The 22,476-nt window shown below is 45.0% G+C and overlaps 1 protein-coding gene across 1 annotated transcript in view; it reads left to right on the top strand.

The window, feature by feature from the left end:
- The window catches only part of ACOT11 (acyl-CoA thioesterase 11), a 63,114-nt gene that overhangs the window by 8,597 nt on the left and 32,041 nt on the right, over positions 1-22,476 (top strand). The window contains exons 2-3 of the mRNA XM_077824081.1: positions 15,641-15,830; positions 19,525-19,594. Of these exons, the coding sequence (XP_077680207.1) occupies positions 15,692-15,830; positions 19,525-19,594 (209 nt within the window). The 5' untranslated portion in view covers positions 15,641-15,691. The remainder of the gene's footprint in view (positions 1-15,640; positions 15,831-19,524; positions 19,595-22,476) is intronic.

The raw sequence follows: 22,476 nt of genomic DNA, 5'->3' as shown, positions 1-22,476 counted from the left end.
AGGTTTCCAAAACAAATAGCAGTCTCCTCTCGGCTGGGGTTGCGATTGGTCAGGTGGTATTGTTTCTGCTTCCTGACTGGACAACACATTTTTCCAACAAGAAACTAACCAGCGAACCTATGTTGTGAATTTTCAGGAGATTGAGTGTGTGTGCTAAAACGGCTGATTGGAATAATAGCTTCCCGAGTAGCCAGCTCTCGACTTACCCACAGATAAATCGTCACCACCTCCAAATTGCACTTAATCCAGTGTAATCCTTATTTGTGGAGATATTCTGGAATCTTCTCTCTCTCCCACCAGCTGTCCTGGTTTTGATCTTGCTGGCATGTTGGAGGCATGTAGGCTCATTACGCCTTCAGCAGCACAGAAACTGAACATGGCAGAAGCCAAGAAAAAATTCCACTTGAAGGTGGTTTTTTTTTTTTTTTTTTTTTTTTTTTGTAGAACTGGGTCACTCAAGGGGTGACAGCATAAGAGCATCATCGCCTAGGTAATGTATCTTGTTGCCATGGTGACCGCTAAAGGCTGCATCAGTCAACAGCTTTAAAAATGTGACAGTTGAGTGAGAGTGAAGATTTTAATGAGGACAGACACTTCCTTGCTTAGTTTCAATAGCCGAATAGTCTAAAAATACCCTTCCATCTTGTTAATATTTCCGGGTCTCCAGAGTGTAAATTAATGTACATAACCTAGGCACTTTCTTTGCAGTTCTTGACACCCTGGAATATTCTGTCAAAGCTGAGTGCATCCCAGCTGTTGAGATGATAATAGCATAGTTCAGTTCTCCTGTTGTGGTTTCCACTGACCAGAAAACTCCTAAGCCATGACTGACTACTTTTTTTTTTTTTTTCCTCTCCTTTAATGTGGAACCTCCTGCCCCCTCAGTTTCCCTTACCCATTTAATGCTGGAATAACCGGACAATAAGTACTTCCCAAATACCTCCGTCTGCTCAGTGCCTGCTGGAGTGTTGATATAACTAAGAATATTTGCAACTGCTGGAGAAGTAATCTGATTGACACTCTGTGAGGACTTGAATTGTGGGTCCTTCATCTCCTCCATCACCCTGTGACGTTAATTGTTCGTATTATACGATAGCACCTGGCGGCAGGGCTGGATTGACCCAGCACTGGGCCCTTATCTTCTAATGTGAATAACAGCCATTCAGACAACTCCCTGCAGAGAGACTGGCCATGCTGTGGATCCACTGGGACCAGCTGCTCATCCTGGCACTGCTGCTCGCTATGACGGAAGGGTGGCTGGGTCAAATTTGAGTGGTGGTGTGACCCCATGCATCACTCTTGATCAGTTATACTCCCTTAAACCTATTTATGCCTTCATCAGTATGCAAGTTATACCAACTTACCTTAAAGTGTTGGGTGAGGGGAAGCTACCTAAACAGCAGCAGAGCACGAGAAAATGTTTTCCTGCTACACCCCCTCTTTTCTGGCTCCTCAGGATGAAAGCCACAGGTTCTTTTAGACTCAGTCATGTGTAACTTGCACCGCATTATACATCCCTTCTGGAGTCAATCCAGTGTCTCTGTCTAGAATAGTGGAAAACAGAACATCCTTTCTGAAGAGATTTAACTCCGAACACTGGTCTCTTGTGTGTGCGAGCTTCAGGCAAGCTCCCAACACTGAATTACAAGCCCCTATTAGGAGAGGTTCTTAAACAGCAATGCGCAGAGCTGCTGGAAGGCCTGCAGCTTTAATGAGGCATGTTCAGTAGGAAACCCTTGAAGAGCTCAATGGGTGCAACTTGGATTTGTCTCTGTGCTGCGCCCAGAGCAGCCTGGCTTAGTGCTGTACACAAAGGGGGCTGCTCAGTCAGTCACACAAACACCAGGCCTGGGAATTACTGATGTTTCATGAGCTGAAACTGCTGTTTCCATTTAGTGGCTTCGCAGCTGATGCCAAAGTCTGACAGCCCCGGAGCTTTGAGAGGAGGAAGTGGAGCAATAGCCTGTGGCAGCTGTTCCTGGCAGGGGCAGCACTGTCCTACCTATGGGTTTAGCACCCCCTGGTTTTGCCTCACTTCCAACCCTCTGTAGCTGACTGCCGCTAGGGGAGTTTATCTGTGGTTGGGACTTGGCAGGGGCTCTGTGAAAGCCGGTGCCAACTTTATTATAGGGCTGAATACTGCAGGCAGTTCTGGTTGCCCCATTTCAAAAAATATGTTAGAATTGGGAAAAGTACAGAGAAGGGCAACAAAAATGATTAGGGAAATGGAACTGCTTCCAGATTGGGGGGAGAGAGATTAAAAAGACTTGGACTGTTCACCTTAGAAAGGAGATGCTTCAGGGGGAGCAGGATGACAGAGATCTACAGAATCATGACTCGTGTAGAGAAAGTGAATAAGGAAATGTTATTTATCTCTTCACATAACACAAGAACTAGGAGTCACCCAGTGGAATTAGTAGGCAGCAGGTTTAAAGCAAACAAAAGGAAAGACTTCAACACTTCAAGACTTCAACAACACACCATCAACCTGTGGAACTCATTGCAAAGGCCAAAACTATAAAAGAATTTAAAAAAGGAATTTGATACGTTCAGGGAGGATAGGCCAATCAATGGCTATTAGCCCTGATGGTCAGAATCCAACCCCATGTTCTGCGATGTCCCTAAACCTCTGAGTGCCAGAAGCTGGGACTTGATGACGGGCGATGGATCACTTGATGATTGTCCTGTTCTGTTCATTCCCTCTGAAGCATCTGGCATTGGTCACTGTTGGAAGGCCTGGGTGGTTTCTGCTCAGGTGTTTCTTGGCTAACCTGTCCCCAAGCTGGTGCAGCCAAGTGCCTGAAACGGAGTGAGGAAGCCACCTGTCCTGTTAACTTAGGGCCCTATCACTGCTCCTCACAAAGTCCCATTGGGACTTGGGCTCTGATGTGACTAAAGTGCTTATGAAATGTAACCCACTTTCTTCAGCCCTGTGGGTGGTCTGCTCAGGAATTAACAGCACCTTAGATTGTGTGAACTCATCACTATAGGCCTCCTTCACTGTGGGAGACCCTGTAAAATGGAAGCTCTGGCTCCTCTGCCTGCAAGGGAGGTGTGAAGCTGTGCTGGTAGATACCTGAGATCTGTGGGGCCTGGGTACCAAACCCACTGTTCCTTGGGGGGGGAGCAGAGGGAAAGGCCACCCCCCACCTATCCATTGGGGCAGCACCGCTCACCGCATTCGTTGCTGGACCATTTTTGGGTGCCTGGACTCACGTTTGAGCCCTGGGAGTTGGTGCTGCGAGGACCAGATGAGCTGACCTCGATACCAGTGCCCTTAGCACAGCTAACATCAGTGCTTCTCTCTCCTGCCCTTTTCCAGGACTAAGCATGCTGCCTCGGCCGACCCAGAGTCCAGCACGCCGCATGCTACCCAAGGCATGTTAGAAAAGAACAACAATCCCTGCAGGCATGCAGCTGTGCAGTGACTCCTCAGTGTGTACGGTGAATATTAAATCAATCTCGCACATGCTCAGGATTGCTGGCCTGAACCAGCCCAGGCTAGAACTTGGAGATGGTGGGCGGGGGACCCATCCCTCTTGCAGTGTGTTTTCTTCAGTGGCTTTAAATGTCTCTGGTGCTATTGCAGTCCTTTTTAAAAATGAGTGTTACTGAACTGTCTACGTCTGAGTGTGTGCTTTGTTGGAAGCTTCTACCTCTTCTGATCACCCCGTCCATCACTCTACCCCTGGGTAGGGCAGGATCCCGTCCTCCAGCTGGATCTGCTCATTTTGGGAGCATGGAACCGATTAAAGGCGGAGACCGTGTGTTGTGTCTCTCTTTAAAAGATTAAACCTTTTAACAAATTCCTTGTAGGAAACTGGAGCAATAAGCACCTATCCCTTAATTCCTTTCTGTGTGGCTAAATAAATGTGAACGAGGCCAATTTAATGTGACAACTGAGGGATGACAAGTTTCTGTCTTCGTTATGTTAAAAAGTATACTTTATTTTTAAAGCCTAATTTCCAGTACTTAGACATTTTGCTGTAGCTCCTGATTCCTACCTTCCTGGGGCTGGGAGGGAATCAGCCCCCGCCACTGGCATGGTCTTAATTATAGCGCCTGTCTAGTTAACTGCTTGTCACTTCTCTTGCTCTTATTGTTCAGATTGAATAGTCGTTTATTAGTGTCATTATCTTTCCCTTCCTGAAGGGCAAGTAAACAAAAACCTATCTTCTGAAAACTGATCAAAACCTTGGTTAGAATTAATCCTAACCAGGCAGGGAAAGGTACATTTTCTGCACGTCTTCCTTGAGCCACCAGCTTTTTAAAACATTGAGTAGGTAACTTAGAAGTGCCTTTACCCCTCTCCAAATTGCCTTGTTCGTTTTGGTCTCTCCTTGCTTTTCAGGATTTACCCGAGTGTTTGCATAGTATGCCAACCAGGGCTTTCAGAAGACACTAGTGGTTTTAGAGTGCCCCTTTAAAAGGGTATTTTTTTTTTTAGGGCTGTTGATTTAATTGCAGTTAACTCACATGATTAACTCAAAAAAATTAATCACAGTTTTAATTACACTGTTAAACAATAGAATACCAACTGAAATTTATTAAATATTTTAGATGTTTTCCTACATTTTCACATATATTTTATTCTGTGTTGTAATTGAAATCCAAGTGTATATTATTTTGATTACAAATATTTGCACTGAAAATGATAAACAAAAGAAATAGTATTTTTCAATTCACCTTATACAAGTACTGTAGTGCAGTCTCTTTGTTGTGAAAGTGGCAACTTACAAATGTAGATTTTTGTTGTTACATAACTGCACTCAAAAACAAAGCAATGTTAAACTTCAGAGCCTACAAGTCCACACAGTCCTACTTCTTGTTCAGCCAATCGCTCAGACAAACAAGGCTGTTTAGATTTTCAGGAGATAATGCTGCCCGCTTCTTGTTTATCTTGTCACCAGAAAGTGAGAGCAGGCATTTGAATGGCACTTTTGTAGCCAGCATTTCAAGGTATTTGCATGCCAGATATGCTAAACATCGTATGCCCCTTCATGCTTTGGCCACCATTCTAGAGGACATATTTCATGTTATAGAAGTCTCGGATGATGACCCAGCACATATTGTGCATTTTAAGAACACTTTCGCTGCAGATTTGACAAAATGCAAAGAAGGTACCAAAGTGAGATTTCTAAAGATAGCTATATCACTCGACCCAAAGTTTAAGAATCTGAAGTGCCTTCCAAAATCTGAGATGGACGAGGCATAGAGCATGTTTTCAGAAGTTTTAAAAGACCAACACTCTGATGTGGAAACTACAGACCTTGAACCACCAAAAAAGAAAAATCAACCTTCTGCTGTTGGCAACTGACTCCAATGATGAAAACGAACATGCATAGGTCTGCACTGCTTTGGATCGTTATCGAGCAGAACCCATCATCAGCATGAATGCATGACCCCTGGAATGGCGGTGGAAGCATGAAGGGATATATGAATCTTAAGCGCATCTGGCATGTCAATATCTTGTGACGCTGGCTACAACAGTGCCATGTGAACGCCTGTTCTCACTTTCAGGTGACATTGTAAACAAGAAGCGGGTAGCATTATCTCCTGCAAATGTAAACAAACTTGTTTGTCTGAGCTATTGGCTGAACAAGAAGTAGGACTGAGTGGACGTGCAGGCTCTAAAATTTTACATTGTTTGTTTGTTTTTGTTTTTTTGAATGCAGGTTTTTTTGCACATAATTCTACGTTTGTAAGTTGCACTTCCACGATAAAGAGATTGGACTACAGTACTTATATTGGATGAATTGAAATACAATTTTTTTTATGGTGCAAATATTTATAATCAAAAATAAAGTGAGCACTGTACACTTTGTATTGTGTGTTGTAATTGAAATCAATATATTTGAAAATGTAGAAAACATACAAAAATATTTAAATGGTATTCTATTATTTAACAGTACGATTAATTGTAATTAATTTTTTTTTAATCGCTCGATAGCCCTAGGTGTGTGTTTTTGTGTGGGTTTTTTTGGCTTTTCTTCCCCAGAAGGTGCTGAGCCTCCCATGCTCTGAAAGTCAGGCCTCTGTCTCAAGTTGGGCACCCAAAATCACTAGTCCACTTCTGAAAATCTTGGCCCTTTCCTCCAAAGCAAAGGAGCTATTGTGGGGCAAGCAGTTCAGACCTCTTCAATGAAGAAGCTGCTTGAAAGAAAACTAAATCAAGGCCAGAAAGAAGCACTAAATCCTCCTCTCCTTCCCCCCCGCCCTCCCCAAAAAAATCTGGAGGGGGGAACTTTCCACCTGACTGTTTACCTTCAAGTCTGAGCTCCTAGCACAATGGGATGCCAATCCTGAATGGGGTCTCAAGTTATTTGTGTGTTACAACAGCAGCTCAAGTCTTAACGCCGAAAGTGTTTTGGTATGTGAAGTCAGGAAGAGGGAGTTGGATGTAGTTCAAAGTTTGCTGTGGATATCCTGGGATGCAATCATTCTGGGACTTCTGCACTGAAAGTCCTGCTATTACTTGGAACATAAAGATCTGAGCTTGGTCAAGTTTTCTCATATGTGATGTGGTTTTTAGATTCCTTATTCCTTTATAACCAAACATGCTGGACACCCAGTTAGTGGAAACACTTGCTACAGATGGCTTGGCTTGGCTCAGTGCTCATGTATCTTTCACAGGTTACCTTATAACACTGATTGGAAGGAATCTCTTCTACCCTCTCCTCCAAAGAAAACGGCAGTGTAGTTTGTTAATCTCTTTCAAATATATGAGCAGGGGCTGCTGCTGCTGCTTCTTTCTTGCTGGGTTATTTTCACTTGGGACTCTCTCTCAACTTTTTATACTGGTCCGTAGATCACAAACAGCTCTCCTACCAGTCCCTCCACCACCCTGATGTTGCTCATGCCTTCCCTGGCAGAGATCAGTCTCCGAGATGCTGCTCTAAATGCCAGCTTCTGACAGTCATTTGGGAGCTACAAGAAAGAATGTGGAAATGAGCTGACCACTCTGTATTCCCCCAACCCAAGGCTCGCCAACTACAGGCTGCCTCAGGTGCGCATCCCTGTGGGGCTGTAGTAATGTTGCTGTAGAACTCCATGGACTCATCACTTGTGCCTGAAGAATCTAAACCTCTCCAGGGAAGTGCAGCTGAATGTAAATACTGTATCTGTACCCGGTAGTTTTGCCTTGTTCCTTGGCTCATTAAGAGAGAGCACTTTGCCTTAAAGGAAGCTACTCACTGGATTTTTTTTTTTTTTTCATATAATCTCTGGAGCTAGTCCTCATATAATGAAGATCGCTCACTTCCCAGTTGCCTCCTGTTGCTCTAATAAGGGTTAATACCCCTGTCATATGGTGATCAGCTGACTCTAGTGGTGGAGTGCTATCTTACCACAAGCCTTTTGATTCTCATTCTCTGGGGCCGTACAGGACTAAGTATTATGTGTATGGAGGCAGCATATTCCCCACCTGTGCGGGGGGAGACAGTGTCTCCATTGCTTAATAGTAATCTATAAGTAATCTAAAGTGTGAACTAAAGCCCTACGCACCATTCCAAATGTTTTTTATGTCCTACAATGTTTTTCCAAGGTCTGATTTCTGGTCACTTTAAGCCTGTGAAGGTGGGGTGTTGGGTTAATAAAAAATGGCTGTTCAAAGGCAGAGAATCGGCCATGCCAAGCCCCCTCCACGCATCCCTCCAGCACCAACCTGCTTCTTGAAATCCCTTCCAAGATCATCTCATGAAAGCCGTTTTGGGTCACAAGAAACATTGTATTGTAGGACAGGGCTTCAGACAAGTCTCCAGCTACTTCTTGGTTTATCTGGTATGTATCTGAACTTCGCTATATACTTTCCTTCAAACCTCTCCCATCTCTTTAGGGCAGTGGTTCCCAAACTTTAACAACCTGTGAACCCCTTTCACTAAAAGGTCAAGTCTCGCAAACCACCTCCTAAAAATGAATACTTCCAGGGATTTTCTACTTTACCTGAGTATAAATTATAAAAGCAGTGATCTTGGAAATATAAAATTTGTTTTTATGACATGCTTATTACACACTATTTATAATTAATTATTATTTACCATTACAGTATTTTTATTACATTATGAAAATGGCAACACTCTTCCAAGATCTCACTTTTGTACCTTGTATCACTTTGAATAACCCTGTTATAAGGGCTCCTATGTTTCATCAAGGAGTATCAGATGTGAAACAGCATGAAGGTATTTAAGAAGCCAACTCGGAGTTCCTCCTACACAAGCATTCAGGTCTTGAGCAGTCCAGGCAAACAACACACAGTACAACAAAACTTAAACTTGATTGTCGTCATAATTTAAAAACAACACTAGCAGCCTATTTAATTTTAAAAATGGCAAAAAAAAAATCCACCTCCCTTTCCATTTCTTATGAGGAGTCTTGAAGTTTAAATCTCCTCATTGTGCTAGATATGCTTGTTTTGATCTGATTAGCTCTTGGAAGTCCAGGGGCTCCGGGCTGCTGGCCCCATGCTGCCCCAGGTCCCTAGGGACAGCTCTGTCTGCCATTAGGGAATTTTCCCCTGAGAACCCCCTGTAACATTTCGCGAACCCCCAGGGGTTCATGAACCCCAGTTTGGGAACCACTGCTTTAGGGAAACAGCTCATCCCAGGCTTTCTTGCCATTCACGCAACAATCTGTATGGTGCCCCGCTTCTTCTCTTAGCGGTGTGGCAGCCCACGATGATCATTGGGGTAAGAATTGCGATCGAGTTTACAGATCTACAGCAGAAATGTTCTTTGCTGTTTTTTTCCACAACGCCATGGCAAGGGTAGAATGAATGTCTTGTGTATTTTCGTGGCAGCGAACTTCGATCACAATGGAACTTTACTGGCCTGCCAGTTAGCAGAAATTACCTTTGCTGAGAAGATGTGCTAGGATTTTACATTGATCACCATTTGCACATTGCCTTCTGCTGCAAATCTCAGTGTGCTGAGTGTAGCTCTACTCTGAAAAGAGGCCCTTGAGGTGGGTGTTCCACGTTCACTATCCCTCAGTAAATCCCATATAAAACATAACTCCTAGCGTAAACTAGGATGAGGGTGTTTTCCTTGGCCATCCTGTCACTAGAGCCAGTGGTGCTACCCTGATGCCCAGAAAAGCCAGCAACTCTCACATGTTCAGTAATTGGGTACTACACTCTGAATATGGTGTGACTGGCTTTCAGATTGAGTGGTCAGTAATTTTGTACTGGACTTGATCCAATGCCCACTAAAATCAATTGGGACTCTTTCCATGAAAGGCAGGGTCTGATCCAAAGTCGATCACCAGGATAACAGATGTGAGCACAGAGCAAACAAGCCTGTACTCTAATTTCTATAAGCGCTCTTTTGGTGACACATAATTTTGGAGCGTGATGGCTTGTGCTAGGTAACTGTTATCAGCTGGTGTGAAGAGCAGCCCAAGTAAGATATTTGCAGTGCACACTAAGTTACCTTGGTCCTACAAATCCAAGGAATAATGCTGTGTTCTTGAGCACTATTTCCCAGCATGTTATCTAGTAACTAATTTACATATATGCAGATAGGAGTACACTGTAATGAGTGAAGCTCCTTCCAGTGAGCAAAAGCCTCATTCCTAGTCCCAGGGAGTTCTGGTGAATCCTGCACTTGGAGTTTTTCAGGGGCATGGCATGTTCTTTTGGAGGAACTGTTCTCCCTAGACCAGTGCTGCTCAAAGTAGTGGACCAGTGCCGGTCCGCGAGCCATCGGCTGCCGGTCTGCGCACACATTGGGGGGGAAAAAGTTGCCAGTCCCCCACATCAGATTGCTTGAGAAGTACTGCCCTAGACCACAGAGCAGCCTGGCTATTGCAGCAAGCTCATGGTGACACTGATACAAGATTGGTGACGAGCATGGAAGTTTCATGGATCATTGCTTCTCTTTTGACTCCTTTAGCTACTAGCTGCACAACAAGACTTAATCAGACCTTGGATTTAATTTGTGTGTGTGTGTGTGAGAGAGAGAGAGACTGACTCAGCCCCAGCAGTCTCCCTATTTGGGGAGGAGGGCACCATTATTTTAGAGAGAGGGTTTATTTTTGAGGATTTTCCAGTTGAGAGCGTATGTATCCCTCAAATGGGGGGTTGTGACCTCTCGGGGATTACAAGGTTGTTACATGGCGGTCATGAGCTTCAGCTCCATGCGGCTGACAGCTCTGAGCCCCCATTAAATTAACCCCCCCGTTTTTAATTTATAAGGGGAGGCGTCAGACTCAGAGGCTTGCTGTGTGGAAAGGAGTCCCCAATACAAAAAGTTTGAAAACCGCTGCTCTAATCTGTCTGTCTCTCAAGCACCGGGACCATTAGCAGAAAGTATTTGAGGGTTGGACCAGATAAACCTCTGACAATGTAGTAGCCCTGAGTTATGAAATACTTTAGGGGTAAGAATAGTATGGTGGGTAAAATGAGGGAAGTGTGACGCATACGTTTAGATATTGCCACATTCTGCCTATATATGTGTGTGTGTGTGTGTGTGTGTGTGTGTGTGTGTGTGTACACACCCATACACACACACACACGTAGGCAGAATGTGGCAATTCAATAACCAGAAGTCTCACTGCAAGCCATGTCACCTGAGTGGTGCATTCAGGGATATATTCAGTGAGCCAGGAAGTAGGGGGAAGAGCTATGCCCCACTTATGTGCTGTTCTCCTGTTCCCACACTACTACCCTTCTTCTGCTCTCTTCCTGCTTTCCCCGGTACACCTTCAGTGGGCTCTTTTCTCATGTACCTTCTGCTGCACTGGTGGAGAAAGCGTGCAGCGGCAGGAGTCAGAAAAGTCACATGCATTCGCCCAAGCAGGGCATGGTGATGGCTGTGCGCAGTAGCCTAGTTAGAGCAGTGATGGGAGAGACTTGTTATGTCCCTTCCAGGCAGAAACAAACTGCCTGCCCCTGAAATCAGCTGCTGCTGTCTTTCCCCAATTCACTTGCACGCCTGGTGGCATGTTCTAAATCTGAATCCCATTGGTCTTGTGTATGTGTGTCCTTCGCTCTATTTTGTGTGTGTGTCTTGCATCTTGTAGGCTTCCAGGTTAGCAACTTCATTCTTTAAATGAAAGAGGCTGTGTTCTGTGTACATCTTCGCTTTCCGCTGTTAAGGGACAAACCTGCTGGCGTTCAAGGAAAGGCCAGCTCAAGGTTTGCAGGAGCTGAGAGGTACAAAAATCCAACCACCAGAAGACTAGGTTCAAATGGAGCTATGTTGATCTGTTAGGGCCCAAAAAGCAAAATTATCTTTTGGGAGATGTGGAGGAGAGGGAGATCTTATTTGTAAGTGTAAATATCTGAGGCTTTTAGGGGGAGGGGTTGAAGCCCAGACGCTAGATAGTTTTAGGATGGGGCAGTAGGGTGATCAGACAGCAAGTGTGAAAAATCGGGACGGGGGTGGGGGATAATAGGAGCCTATATAAGAAAAAGACCCAAAAATCGTGACTGTCCCTAGAAAATCGGGACATCTAGTCACTCTATGGGGCAGTCATTTTGAAAATCTGTATGTTGCAAATACATCCCAGGGTATGACTTGCCTAAAGAATAGCTTTCTCCATACAAGTCTAAGGCTGAGTCCATCCAAACCAAAACAAGAGGATTATAAATGATCAAGTAGCAAACTTCAATCTGTATAAATGTTTTGTTCACCAAAGCAGAGCCAAGGTAACTGCTGAGTTTACCTTGTAGGCAGCAGTTCACAGAAGCCTCCAAAAGTTTGTGGCCAGAATTTTCAAAGTTGAGGGCCTAACATTCAGTAGCTGGCTCCATATTTAGGCACTTAAATACATGGGTTAGAGTTTTCAAGCTCAAGAGCATAAAGTGAGGCACTGGAATAAGTGGCCTGACTCTTTCTTGTTCTTCTTCCAAAGGCTCTGAGCACCCATGACTTGCACTGATTTCAAAGGGGTGCTGCAGGTACTCAGCATCGCTGACAATCAGGCCACTTATTCCTGTACCTAACTTTAGGCAACTGAGTCTGAAAAGCCTGACCTAGATTCTCTTCAAAAAGCTCTTGAGTCTGGAAATCTCCCATGACCCGGCTGGTTGAGATTCCCAATGCTTCCTGCTTCAGAAGGACCAGAAATAAAGCAAGAACGACCTGTCTCGTGGCGCTTTTTTTTTTTTTGGTGGAACTTTTTGCTTTTGGCACTGGCTGCGTGCCAGGAGTACAGAATGACCAATGGGACTCGAGGGCTGGGGGAATGTGAACTGAAGTTTGGGAGGGTTTTGAACCTTGGAGTCTGGTTTGAGCTTCCATTCTGCCGGTCGCTAAAGGTCATAAAAATGCTTAATAAATAGTGTGGCCACTGAGATGATCTTGTATTTTCTGTTGCAATGGCATCCAGCTTCCCTGCTCACTATTGGAATAATCCTGCAGACTGCCGGGGCTCTGTGGCTACTCATAAACCTTGTCCTGTGCAGCATGCTGTAATTTAATCAGAGGTATTCTTCTCTTCTGGCACAACAGATAATGCCATGTGATTGTGGATTGCATAGATGTCAGGAACAGAGGCGTTGTCAAGCAGGAGCAGGCCATTGGTCCTAGCCTTGTGTCATACTTCTGACTGTAGCCAATACCAAAGGCATAACTTCTCCATAATATACCTGGACAGGCCAGTGCTATATCAGTGTGAGAGTTAGTGTGGGACGAGGAAATTCATTCTTAAACCAATAGGTACCATCAGTTTATTTCCTATAGGTCTAGCAAAACAAAGAGCCCGTCAAAAGGAGGAGTCTCCGCAGAGACACATACTGCTTACTCTCCATCGCAGATCTTGAACCACCATTGGCTGGTTTGTAACTTCAAGGCTGACTTCTAAAAATAGTCTTCTGGCACGTTGCCAGCATGGGGCGGTTGGGAAGTCACAAAATGGACTAGCAGGTTTGATTTTAAAAAGACTCCGCAAGAGTTAATGAAAACGGAGCTCCTCCTGGCGTGTAACACTTCTGGCCCGTGAATTCCACGGAATGCAGCGATCCTACAGTGCTCTGTGGCTAGTGGAGGACCTGGAATCCAGTTCATGGGTGACGGTGTGATATTTTTAATACAAATGTACTTGACACACATTGTAATCTCTAACCTGAGAATTGAACCATTTCTGGAACGTCGTATAAGAGTAGCTATGGAAACAGAGCTCTCCTATTAGACAAGCAGGAAGGAGGATAAAGCTGCTTTGAGAGACTGCGCTGTGTTCAGCTGTGCCAAGCCCAAAAGGACAGGGACATTTCAACAGCAAAGGCTTAATTTTGAAAACAAAACCATTTAGATGTTGCTTGCAGACCGTATGAAAGAGAAGCTGCTGCAGCACGGACTTTGTATAAAGAGATGCTGCTCGCTCAGAAAGAAGAAGAAAGTTGAGGAACAAAATCTAGACGGGTGTCTGGTCAGTTACTCATCAGAGGTCAAGTTCATCCCTGCTGTAACTTCACTGATCTAAAAGGACAAAGCGCGGTTGTCCAGTCAGTTTAAAAAATTACTTTTCCCTGGCTGTTTTTTTGTGGTTTTACAATCACAGTTTCCATTTTTTTAGATTGTTTGTTTGTTTGTTTTGTTTGTTTTTTGGTGACTCCCCTGTTGCTTTGTAAAAGACTCTCAAACAGGGGGAAAAGAAAAGGAGTACTTGTGAGCTACAGCTAGCTCATGAAAGCTTATGCTCAAAAAAATTGGTTAGTTTCTAAGGTGCCACAAATACTCCTTTTCTTTTTGCGAATACAGACTAACATGGCTGCTACCCTGAAACAGGGGAAACTGACTTTACAGGGGAAGCTATGAAACTGGATAGGTACAAACTACTGTGCATCCACAAAGCAAACTAAAATAAATATGCTTCTCCCCCCTCCCCACCCCCTCACTCTCTAAACTTTTTATTTATTTTTTAGGTTAGTGTCCCTTTACTTGGAGTTGCACTCAGGAACAAATTTGGCTTCATGAGTCAGAGATGTTCAATTTGCATAAAGCCAAAACAGCCGGACAAATGGAGAAGTAGACAGGTCCAGATCTATGGATAATCTGGCTAGTAAAACACTGAGTTCTGAGAAGTAGATTAGTGTGTTGCTATTTTCTCTTTTATTTATTAAAGATGTGGAATGTATCCTGTTTCAAAGAGCCCAAGGCTCAAATATGGTACATAGTATGTGGAATAAACTACTGCAGGAGTTGTTGCTGTTCCTATCAGTCTGACTGTAGATGGGCATGGTAACGTGGGGTCTGTATTTGATCTGATAGTGTTCAGAGAGTACTAGAGTGGCCAGCCCTGCAAACAGGCCGTGATCTGAAAACCATGCTGTGCTCTTTCTGATTTAAAAGCAGGCTGGTGGAAAATTTTCCATCTAAACTGTTTTTAACAGAAAATTGGGTCTTTGAATAAATGATTTTTTTCTTTTGAAAAGTGTTGGCTTTCTGTGGAGAATTTATATTTCATGCTATACTGAAAACTGAAATATTTTGGCTGGTAACTGAAATATTTTGATTTAAAAATGGCATTGTGGTGCCTCATGGGAGTTGTAGTCCCAGCTGCCTTATCCTCCCATTCTCTTTCGTGGGATTAAACTCTCTGGCTGGACTATACCTTCCACAATGCACTACTTTCTCTGCTCTTGGTGAGGGGAGGAAGTTTGTCAGGAGCCCCTGGCCCTGGCCTACCTTGGGACTACAGCAGCCACAAGGTGTCATTTGAATCAAAATATTTTGGTTTTCATTGTTGAGATTTTCCAAGGGAGAAAGAAGAGAGTATTTTCTGCCCAGCACTGTTTCCAATTCCTGCCTGATAGCAAAAGGTGAGCCAGAACCAAAACCTCCCCAGTCACCACTGCACCCCAAACTTTGGGGCAGTATGGGTCCAGACCCAGTTTGTGGCCTGGCTTAGCCCCATCTCCAGGAGTGAAGATTCATTTGGAACTTGGCTGGCAATTCTGCCCACCCTGGCTGCGAGCTCTTTGGGGCTGAGCACCAAGTGGCCCCTTTCTTGGTGTTGTATAGATGATAAATAATGATGCCCAAGGCAGAACCGAATGCTGCCCACCCTCCCTATCTGGGCTGGTTCTGCTGTGCTAACCAGAAAGGAGAAACGGCTTTTTTGCCAGTCAGGTAAGTGATACACATGTAAGAAGGTGCCACTTTTACACAGGCGTTCTTCTGATAACAGCCATGCTTTGGGAGGGATTTTAACGAGTTAGATGCTCAGTTCCATGAAATTTCAGTGTCGCTGGGGAATTGAGGGCTTACCACCCTGGGCCTCCTTTGACACTCCCTATCTTTGCATTCTAGCTGAGCAAAGTGTGTGGTTCTCTCCTCCCCCGAGGCTAATGGGAAAAGGGAATCTTGCTTTTTAAAAAAAATATTTTTTTAACCTGGACTGTTGCATGCGTTCCTGCTGTGTCTCCCCCAAATGCTTTACAGTAGGGGGCTATTTCTTAGCCCCAAGCCTTGCAAGCTGATGGCATGGGGCCTTTCCAGCCCTGAGCCTTAAGGGGCAAGCAGACGCTGCTTCTATCAATGGGGTGTGGGAGAGTCCTTCTCTCCAAAGCACCTTGCCTGAGTTGGCCATGAGCCCTTCCTGCCCCTTTGCACACCTGTGTGGGGCTGTGGCGTGGGGCAGGCTGCAGCCGGCCCCTGCTTGCTGCCCCAGGAGCTGAGTTCCAGTGTGTTCTCCCCAATAGGGCTCAGGGTCTGCACTGCCTGCTGGGGACCTGGCCGATCCAGCGCTGGGCATGGAGAGCAGGGAGCGGTATCGCAATCCCACCGAGGTGCAGATGAGCCAGCTGGTGCTGCCATGCCACACAAACCACCGCGGTGAGCTGAGCATCGGGCAGCTGCTGAAGTGGATTGACACCACAGCCTGTCTTTCTGGTAAGCGGAGCTGCGCCGCGGAGTTTGGCCGCCCACCAGGAGCTACGCCCTAAGGCTGCCAACTTGCTAATTTCTGAAAACCGGACGCTACAGCAGGAGAGCCGGAACCTCCCGCCACCCCACTTCTTTCCCCGAGGCCCTGCCCCCATCACTCACTGCTCTCTCCCCTCCCCCTTCCTCCTCGCTCGATCCCTTCCCCCAACCAGCTGGGCTTCCTCTGCTCAGGGCTAGGACAGGAGCCTGCCTGCCCACGAGATGCAGGTAGGAGGTGCCCTCAGTTGAACAGGGGGGTTGATGACCCAGCCCCTCCTCCCTTGGCCCCCTGACCTGTGGTAGCTGGACTTTTGGTGTCTAGTCAGTACATGCGATCGGACACTGTGTACTGGGCCCCTTTCAACTGGACATCCGGCAACACTGGCATCCGCTGGGCTAGCTCGGGGCTTCAGGGCTGCTTGTAAGGTAGGCCAGGCCAGTTCTGATCCAAACCACGTTTTTTGTGCACTGCCTGACCCTTGTTTTCTTTCACTCACCTCCATTCTCCATAGAACTCGCCCGCCTTCCTGTTGGCCATGAAATCAGCTGATGTACCCCCTCATTTCTCTATAGAGACTAGAGAACATCCCTGAATAAAGGATGTAACCTTGTCACAGATTTCTATTCCCAGGTACCTCAATAGTGATCTGTTCAGTGCTTGGTCTGAACGTCGATGGGACACCACCATGGTACCATCTCCATGGCTTGTCTTCAAATGAGTCATGGGGTCCCCCATTCTGTGGGATCTCCCCCCCCCCCCCCTCCAGCTCCCTCTCCTCTCTGCCCATCTGATGAGGTCATAAGAGCTCAAACTGTCGGGATGGAAGTTGTTGTGGACAGGATACCTCTGAAAAGGGACAGGCTAAAATATAATAGAGAGCTAAGAGTACAGCCTCTGCTACAGGAATTTCATCTGATCAAGTATTAACAGAGGAAACGTGACCTATAAAGAGAATATGTAGGAACAGCATTGGTAAAAACTAGCTAGCAGATGTGTTCCTGCTATTAAAAGGTCCAGTCCATTTCCTGGCTAATGCAGGAGTGTGCTTGTCAAGCCGTCTGTAGTGGCTCAAGAGCATGAGTGCCAACCTCAGAGCAGACTCCTGGTCTAACCACTAGGCGAGACTGCCCGCATCCCAATCCTACGACACCAATTCAGCAGAACGGTTAAGTGTGTGCCATTGAAACCAGGGGACTTTAGCACATGCTAGTAGTGCTTTGGTGGTGAGGGGTGGGATTACTCTCATCTGCTGAAGTGTTTTGCTGAACTGGGGCCAAGGGGAGGACGCTAAACTAGATGAATCAATAACCTTGTCAGGTACAGCAGTTCTGTCCCCATAGAACAGGGTTATGTATATGAGTGTGTTCACACTATGGGACATATGGTTGACAACCATATCTTAACATGACAACAAAGGGGGAAAACAAACAGGAAAACTTAAATGTGGAGGGGAAGCAAATAAAAGGGGATGACAGATCTAGTCCTTAAATGAAAGGGTTTTCAAATTACTGGGGGATCAAATATGAAGGTGAGCTGGGGTGCAATTCAGAACAAAGCATCAGTGAGATGGTGAGGGAAATCCTGGCAAACTGCTCTCACAGGAGTCCCCAGAAACTGAAGAAGTGAGATCCCAGTAGGATTAGCATGGAAGAGGATCCTGCTTCTTAAGAGGTGGGTGGGTAGATCTGAGAGCTCTCTCAAAGATAACACAATTGTGCAATTTACTGTAATGAAACTCTGCTCTAGGATTAAGACTCTGATGCCACAGTTTGAGTTCTTCCTTGTGGTCTGGGAAGTGGGTCTGTGGAAGGCTCTTATGAAGTGGTCCACAGAAGGAAAAGGTTGGAGAACCCCCTCTTAGAAAAAGTAACGCTGGCAGGGCCCAAATGGTGACATTGTCCCCCCGTGTGTATGAGAGACTCAGATGTAATAGTCCTGTAGATTAGCTGTCTGCAGTGTCCAGCTGTAGGTGCTGTCACAGCATGGTGTTCACGCAGCGCTTGCTAGGGCTGTGTCACCACGCATCTTGCGGTACCATGTTTTCAAGGGTTATCTGTGGTTACATACAGCATAACTACCAAACTCACCCTCCATTTTGGTCAATTTCGCAGTCCTAGGATTTTTAAAATGGTAAATGTCATGATTTCAGCTATTTAAATCTGAAATGTCATGCTGTTGTCACTGTAGGCGTCCTGACCCGAAAAGGAGTTTGGGAGGGGTCGTAAGATTATTGTGGCCGGGATCCAGGCAGAGCCGCCGCCAGCAGCAGCGCAGAAGTCAGGATGGCACGGCAGAGTATTGCCACCCATACGACTGCGCTGCTAACTGCAGAGCTGGGCGCCCAGCCAACAGCTGCTGCTTTCCAGCTGCCCGGCTCTGAAGGCAGTGCGGAAGTCAGGGTGGCAATTCCCCAACCCCCTCCCCCCCCCAAATAACTTTGTGATGCCCCCCCTGCAACTCCCTTTTGGGTCAGGACCCCAAATTTGAGAAACGCTGGTCTCCTCTGTGAAATCTGTACAGTATAGGGTAAAAACACACAAAAGACCAGATTTCACAGTCCATGACGCGTTTTTCATGGCCGTGAATTTGGTAGGGCCCTAAGTATAGCTTCTAGCTGCAACTTGGTACCCAGGGCCTTTGCCCGCTGTCACGTTTCCTTATCAAATGAGGTTGTAAAAACCAAATAGGCATTGGGATTTAAAATAAAATGTTGGCAAGAGCTTGATACATGATGTTGTCCTTAATTGGGTTTCCAGTTTGGGGATTGCACTTCCAAGAAAGCTTTAGAGGGAGGATGGGCCAGTGATTAGGGAAGTAGGCTAGGACTTGGAAGTCCCAGGTTCAATTCACTGTTCTGCCACAGACTTTCCGTGTGACCTTAGGCAAGTCACTTAATCTTTCGGTGCTTTAGTTCCCCATCTGTAAAAATGGGGATAATGGCACTTCCCGACCTCACAAGGGTGTTTTGAGGCTAAATACACTCACGCTTGTGAAGCTGTTTAAGGTCTGCTGACGAAAAGCACCATATAAGAGGTAGGTATTTGTATTTATAGAACCCACGCTCTTGGAGATCTTCTAGCCACAGGAGATAAGGCAGTTTCCAAGGTATAGCTAGGATGTCTTTAAAATATAAACTACCCACCAATTGCTTACAAGATAAATAGACATCCTAGCAACAGACAAGAATGTGGAGGGAGACTTGAGGACACACGGATATAATTTTTTTAAAAATCTAATCTAATTTATCTCTGTTTAGTAGAATGTACAATTGGTTTAACTGTTACAATATGTTTGACAGATTTAGGGGGAAAATCAGCTAAGAAAACTGCTCCATTAATTTGATCAGTTAGTGTACTGGGATCAGTATGTCTGTTGACTGGAAAGATCAGACAGGTAATCTGTATGCTGGCCGATGTTAAACACATACAGCCTTTGATTAAGGGAAGTACAAATGGGCATCTTCTCCATGCAACCTGTGGTGACCCTCAACATAGAGGAAATCTTGTGTCCTACACACACTGGACAATGTGGATCTGCAGAGACCAGAGTTCCATATGTCTGTTCAAAATCTGCAACTAGAGTTGCAAGAACAGAACAAGTCCATTTATTTGGTGCACTGATTGTCTGAAGGTAACTGATGCGGTTTGTTCTCCTTTTTAGCCGAGAGACATGCTGGCTGCCCCTGCGTCACGGCTTCCGTGGATGATATCTATTTTGAGCACACGATTAGGTAAATGCCTTGCTTTCCTCTCTTGCAGTTTGCTGGCTTTGAAAAAAGTCTCTTCTTCTGCATGCAGCAAATATTCAGGAGCTGGAGTTTGTACACCATGTTAATTATCCCTTCTGTTCTGGACAAATAAACCACATCCTCTCAACCCAGTCCAGAGGGAAGGGAATGTAAGACACAGTGGCTCTGAACCCAGAATCTGAGATGGACCCTACAATATACCTACATGTTAAGGGCTAGAATCCCCCGGGGATCTGACAATGAACAACCTCATGTTACTTATCTAATAATATTGATGTTTAGTTCATTTGGGAGGCTCTTGCTTGGTTATCCTCCTGGTTTTTTCTCATCATCTAGCTGCTCTTTTATTTGTTCAAGCAGCCCCCGTTGATTAAGGGTATATCTACGCTGCCAAAAACTCACCTCAGTACCCGTGGCAGTGAGTCTTAGCACCAGCTAAACTGCCTTGTGCTTATGCCATGGAGCTAAAAATAGCCGTGTTCCCACTTGGGCTGGAGCCTGGGCTCTGAGACTCATCCCCCGCACAGGGTTGCAGAGCCCAGGCTCCCGCCTGAGCGGGAATGTTTAACACTGGTAATTTTAGCCTCACAGCAGGAGCCCGAGTCACTTGACCCTGGCTTTGAGCCTTGCTGCTGCAGGGATGGCTTTTTTTGTTTGCATTTTGCGGTGTACATGTAGTGTTTATAGCCCAGAAGACAAGGCTGTCTGTAAATACCTCTGTAGCACCTTTTCATTCAAGGATCTCCAGTCCCTTGATAACTATTAACTAAACCCGACAACATGCCAGGAAGAGTAGGTAAGGAGATATAGGGATCATTGCTTCACCCACAGCTGAAATGCAGCCAGCTCTGGGGTGGAACACAGAAGTTGTCTAATGGCATGTGATAATGTAATGTTCTAGTGTGCAGTCAGAAGTGAAGAAGTACTTTTAATTCTAAACTCCTTGCTGTCTCCATAAGCTTTGTTGAATGAAATACCGTACTGCACTGCATGTGGACTTATTCATAATCTTACTGGCTTACAAGACCTAATGCCTCCTACAGTGAGAGCACTGTGTGTGGCTCTCTGAAGAACTTCAGATCCAGCGAAGTTTCTGAACTTTTGAGTGCAAGCAATCTAAGATGCCATTTCCCTGAAAATGTTAATACTGTGTTAAAGGCTCCCTGTGATTTGCAGGTATTGCATTATTAAAGGGACACACACAGTTCGTGAGCTCGGGCCAACATTTGTTCATCAGCAGATTTGAGAGCTGTAGATACAAGATATCTTAATGTCCTCAAGCCCCTTTACAATTTAGAAAAGGTCAGTTAGTTCATTGCATATCTTCCTTTCTTCTAATGTCCATGGCATGACTAGGAGCTACCATCACAGTTCTAAACCATCCCTTATGGCTCTAAATGCGCGGCTGCTCCTGAAGGTAGTGGCTGCATCCAGCAGTCATGCGTCTTCTGTCCTGTCAGACCTCCTAGGAAAATCCTGATGGTGCATTAACTGCTAATGGACAGTCCCTTGATGGGTAAACTGATTCAGATAGGAGAACTGACCTGAACCTTGACCCAAACCTCAAGCCTCTATTGGAGGCTTATTTTTTAATGTATTCCATTTATTTTACATCTGATTCTTGTCCCAGTCAGACACAGGAAGGAGAGGAGAGGTGGTACCTGTATCTCTAACCTGACAGGAGGTAGAAGGCACAGTACCAGAAATTTCACACCCGTCTGTTCTCAGGAGACAAGCAGCCAGCTATTGAGCCTTGAGAGCTTGAGATGAGCGTTCAGTCACCTGTTCGGATTGTTTTCTAAACCAAACCTTGACATCTATTTTTTTTTTTTTTTAAGTGTGTCTCATTGCTAACCTGCAGCAGCTGGAGTAGACTATCCAGCAGCAAACCTAGTGAAGTAATAATAAGCTAGATCAAACCCCTCTCTTCTGTTTGAAAGAGATCCAGAAGGCAGCTAGTTCAATAATGGAGTGGCACAGGATTAATTACAGGCATACCAGTCATGTACCCGATGAAAAATCCTTTGGCAAGACTTCTTCAGTGTTACAATGCCCCAGACAGAACATTAACATGTCATATGTTTAACTGTACTTTTGTTGCTCTGTCAATATATAAAATATAGACAAATGACACCTAGATGGCTCAGGAATTGGGAGTAGCTGTGGATACTTCTCCCTTGAGCAATAGTTTCAATCTGTCCTAGGCCAGTAGTGATAAGAGTTCCCACTTTGGCTACTGATAGATGGCCTGTGCGAAATGATTTGGGTATTTTGGTTGGTTTCTTAGATCATCCTTATGTGAGATTGACTAGATGAGAAACAGAGCCCTGTTCCTAGAAGCAGGCATTGCCTTTGCTCATGCTGCTAACTTTTAAGTGGATAAACGGAGATCTGTCTCACGTGCAATCACTTTGACGTCTCTCAGCAATCCTCCATTCCATTTAAAATCTATAGCAAAATCACAAAGGGGATCCAAGATAGTAGCCAATATTAGTAAAAATCAAATTAATAAAGGGAAATGTTAATTTGTGAGAAGCTTTTTTTTTTTTTTAAAAAAAAAAGAGGATTGGTGATTTTGGAATCTCCCACTAATCTTTTGGTAATTGTGTTAATAGACTTTGATTTATTTGATGAAATAAAGTGAAAAATGGCCAGGTGATTGTTTAAAATAATTTAATCTTGAAGACCAATTCCTCTACATCTTGTCTGTGCTCCAGAGATGGAGACACCATCATGTAATGTGCCACCTTTTATGTGTGTGTTAGGAATTTATGGCCCTTGTTATGTAGACAGCTGATAAATAGCAGACGGCTGATAAATAGAATGCCGTGGGAACATACAGCCTTACCAGTATGTCTTAGAGA

The sequence above is a fragment of the Eretmochelys imbricata genome, chromosome 8 (genome assembly GCF_965152235.1).
Source record: "Eretmochelys imbricata isolate rEreImb1 chromosome 8, rEreImb1.hap1, whole genome shotgun sequence".
NCBI lineage: Eukaryota > Metazoa > Chordata > Testudines > Cheloniidae > Eretmochelys > Eretmochelys imbricata.
The sequence above is the reverse complement of the archived record's forward strand: the minus strand, read 5'-3'. Positions and strand labels throughout refer to the sequence as shown.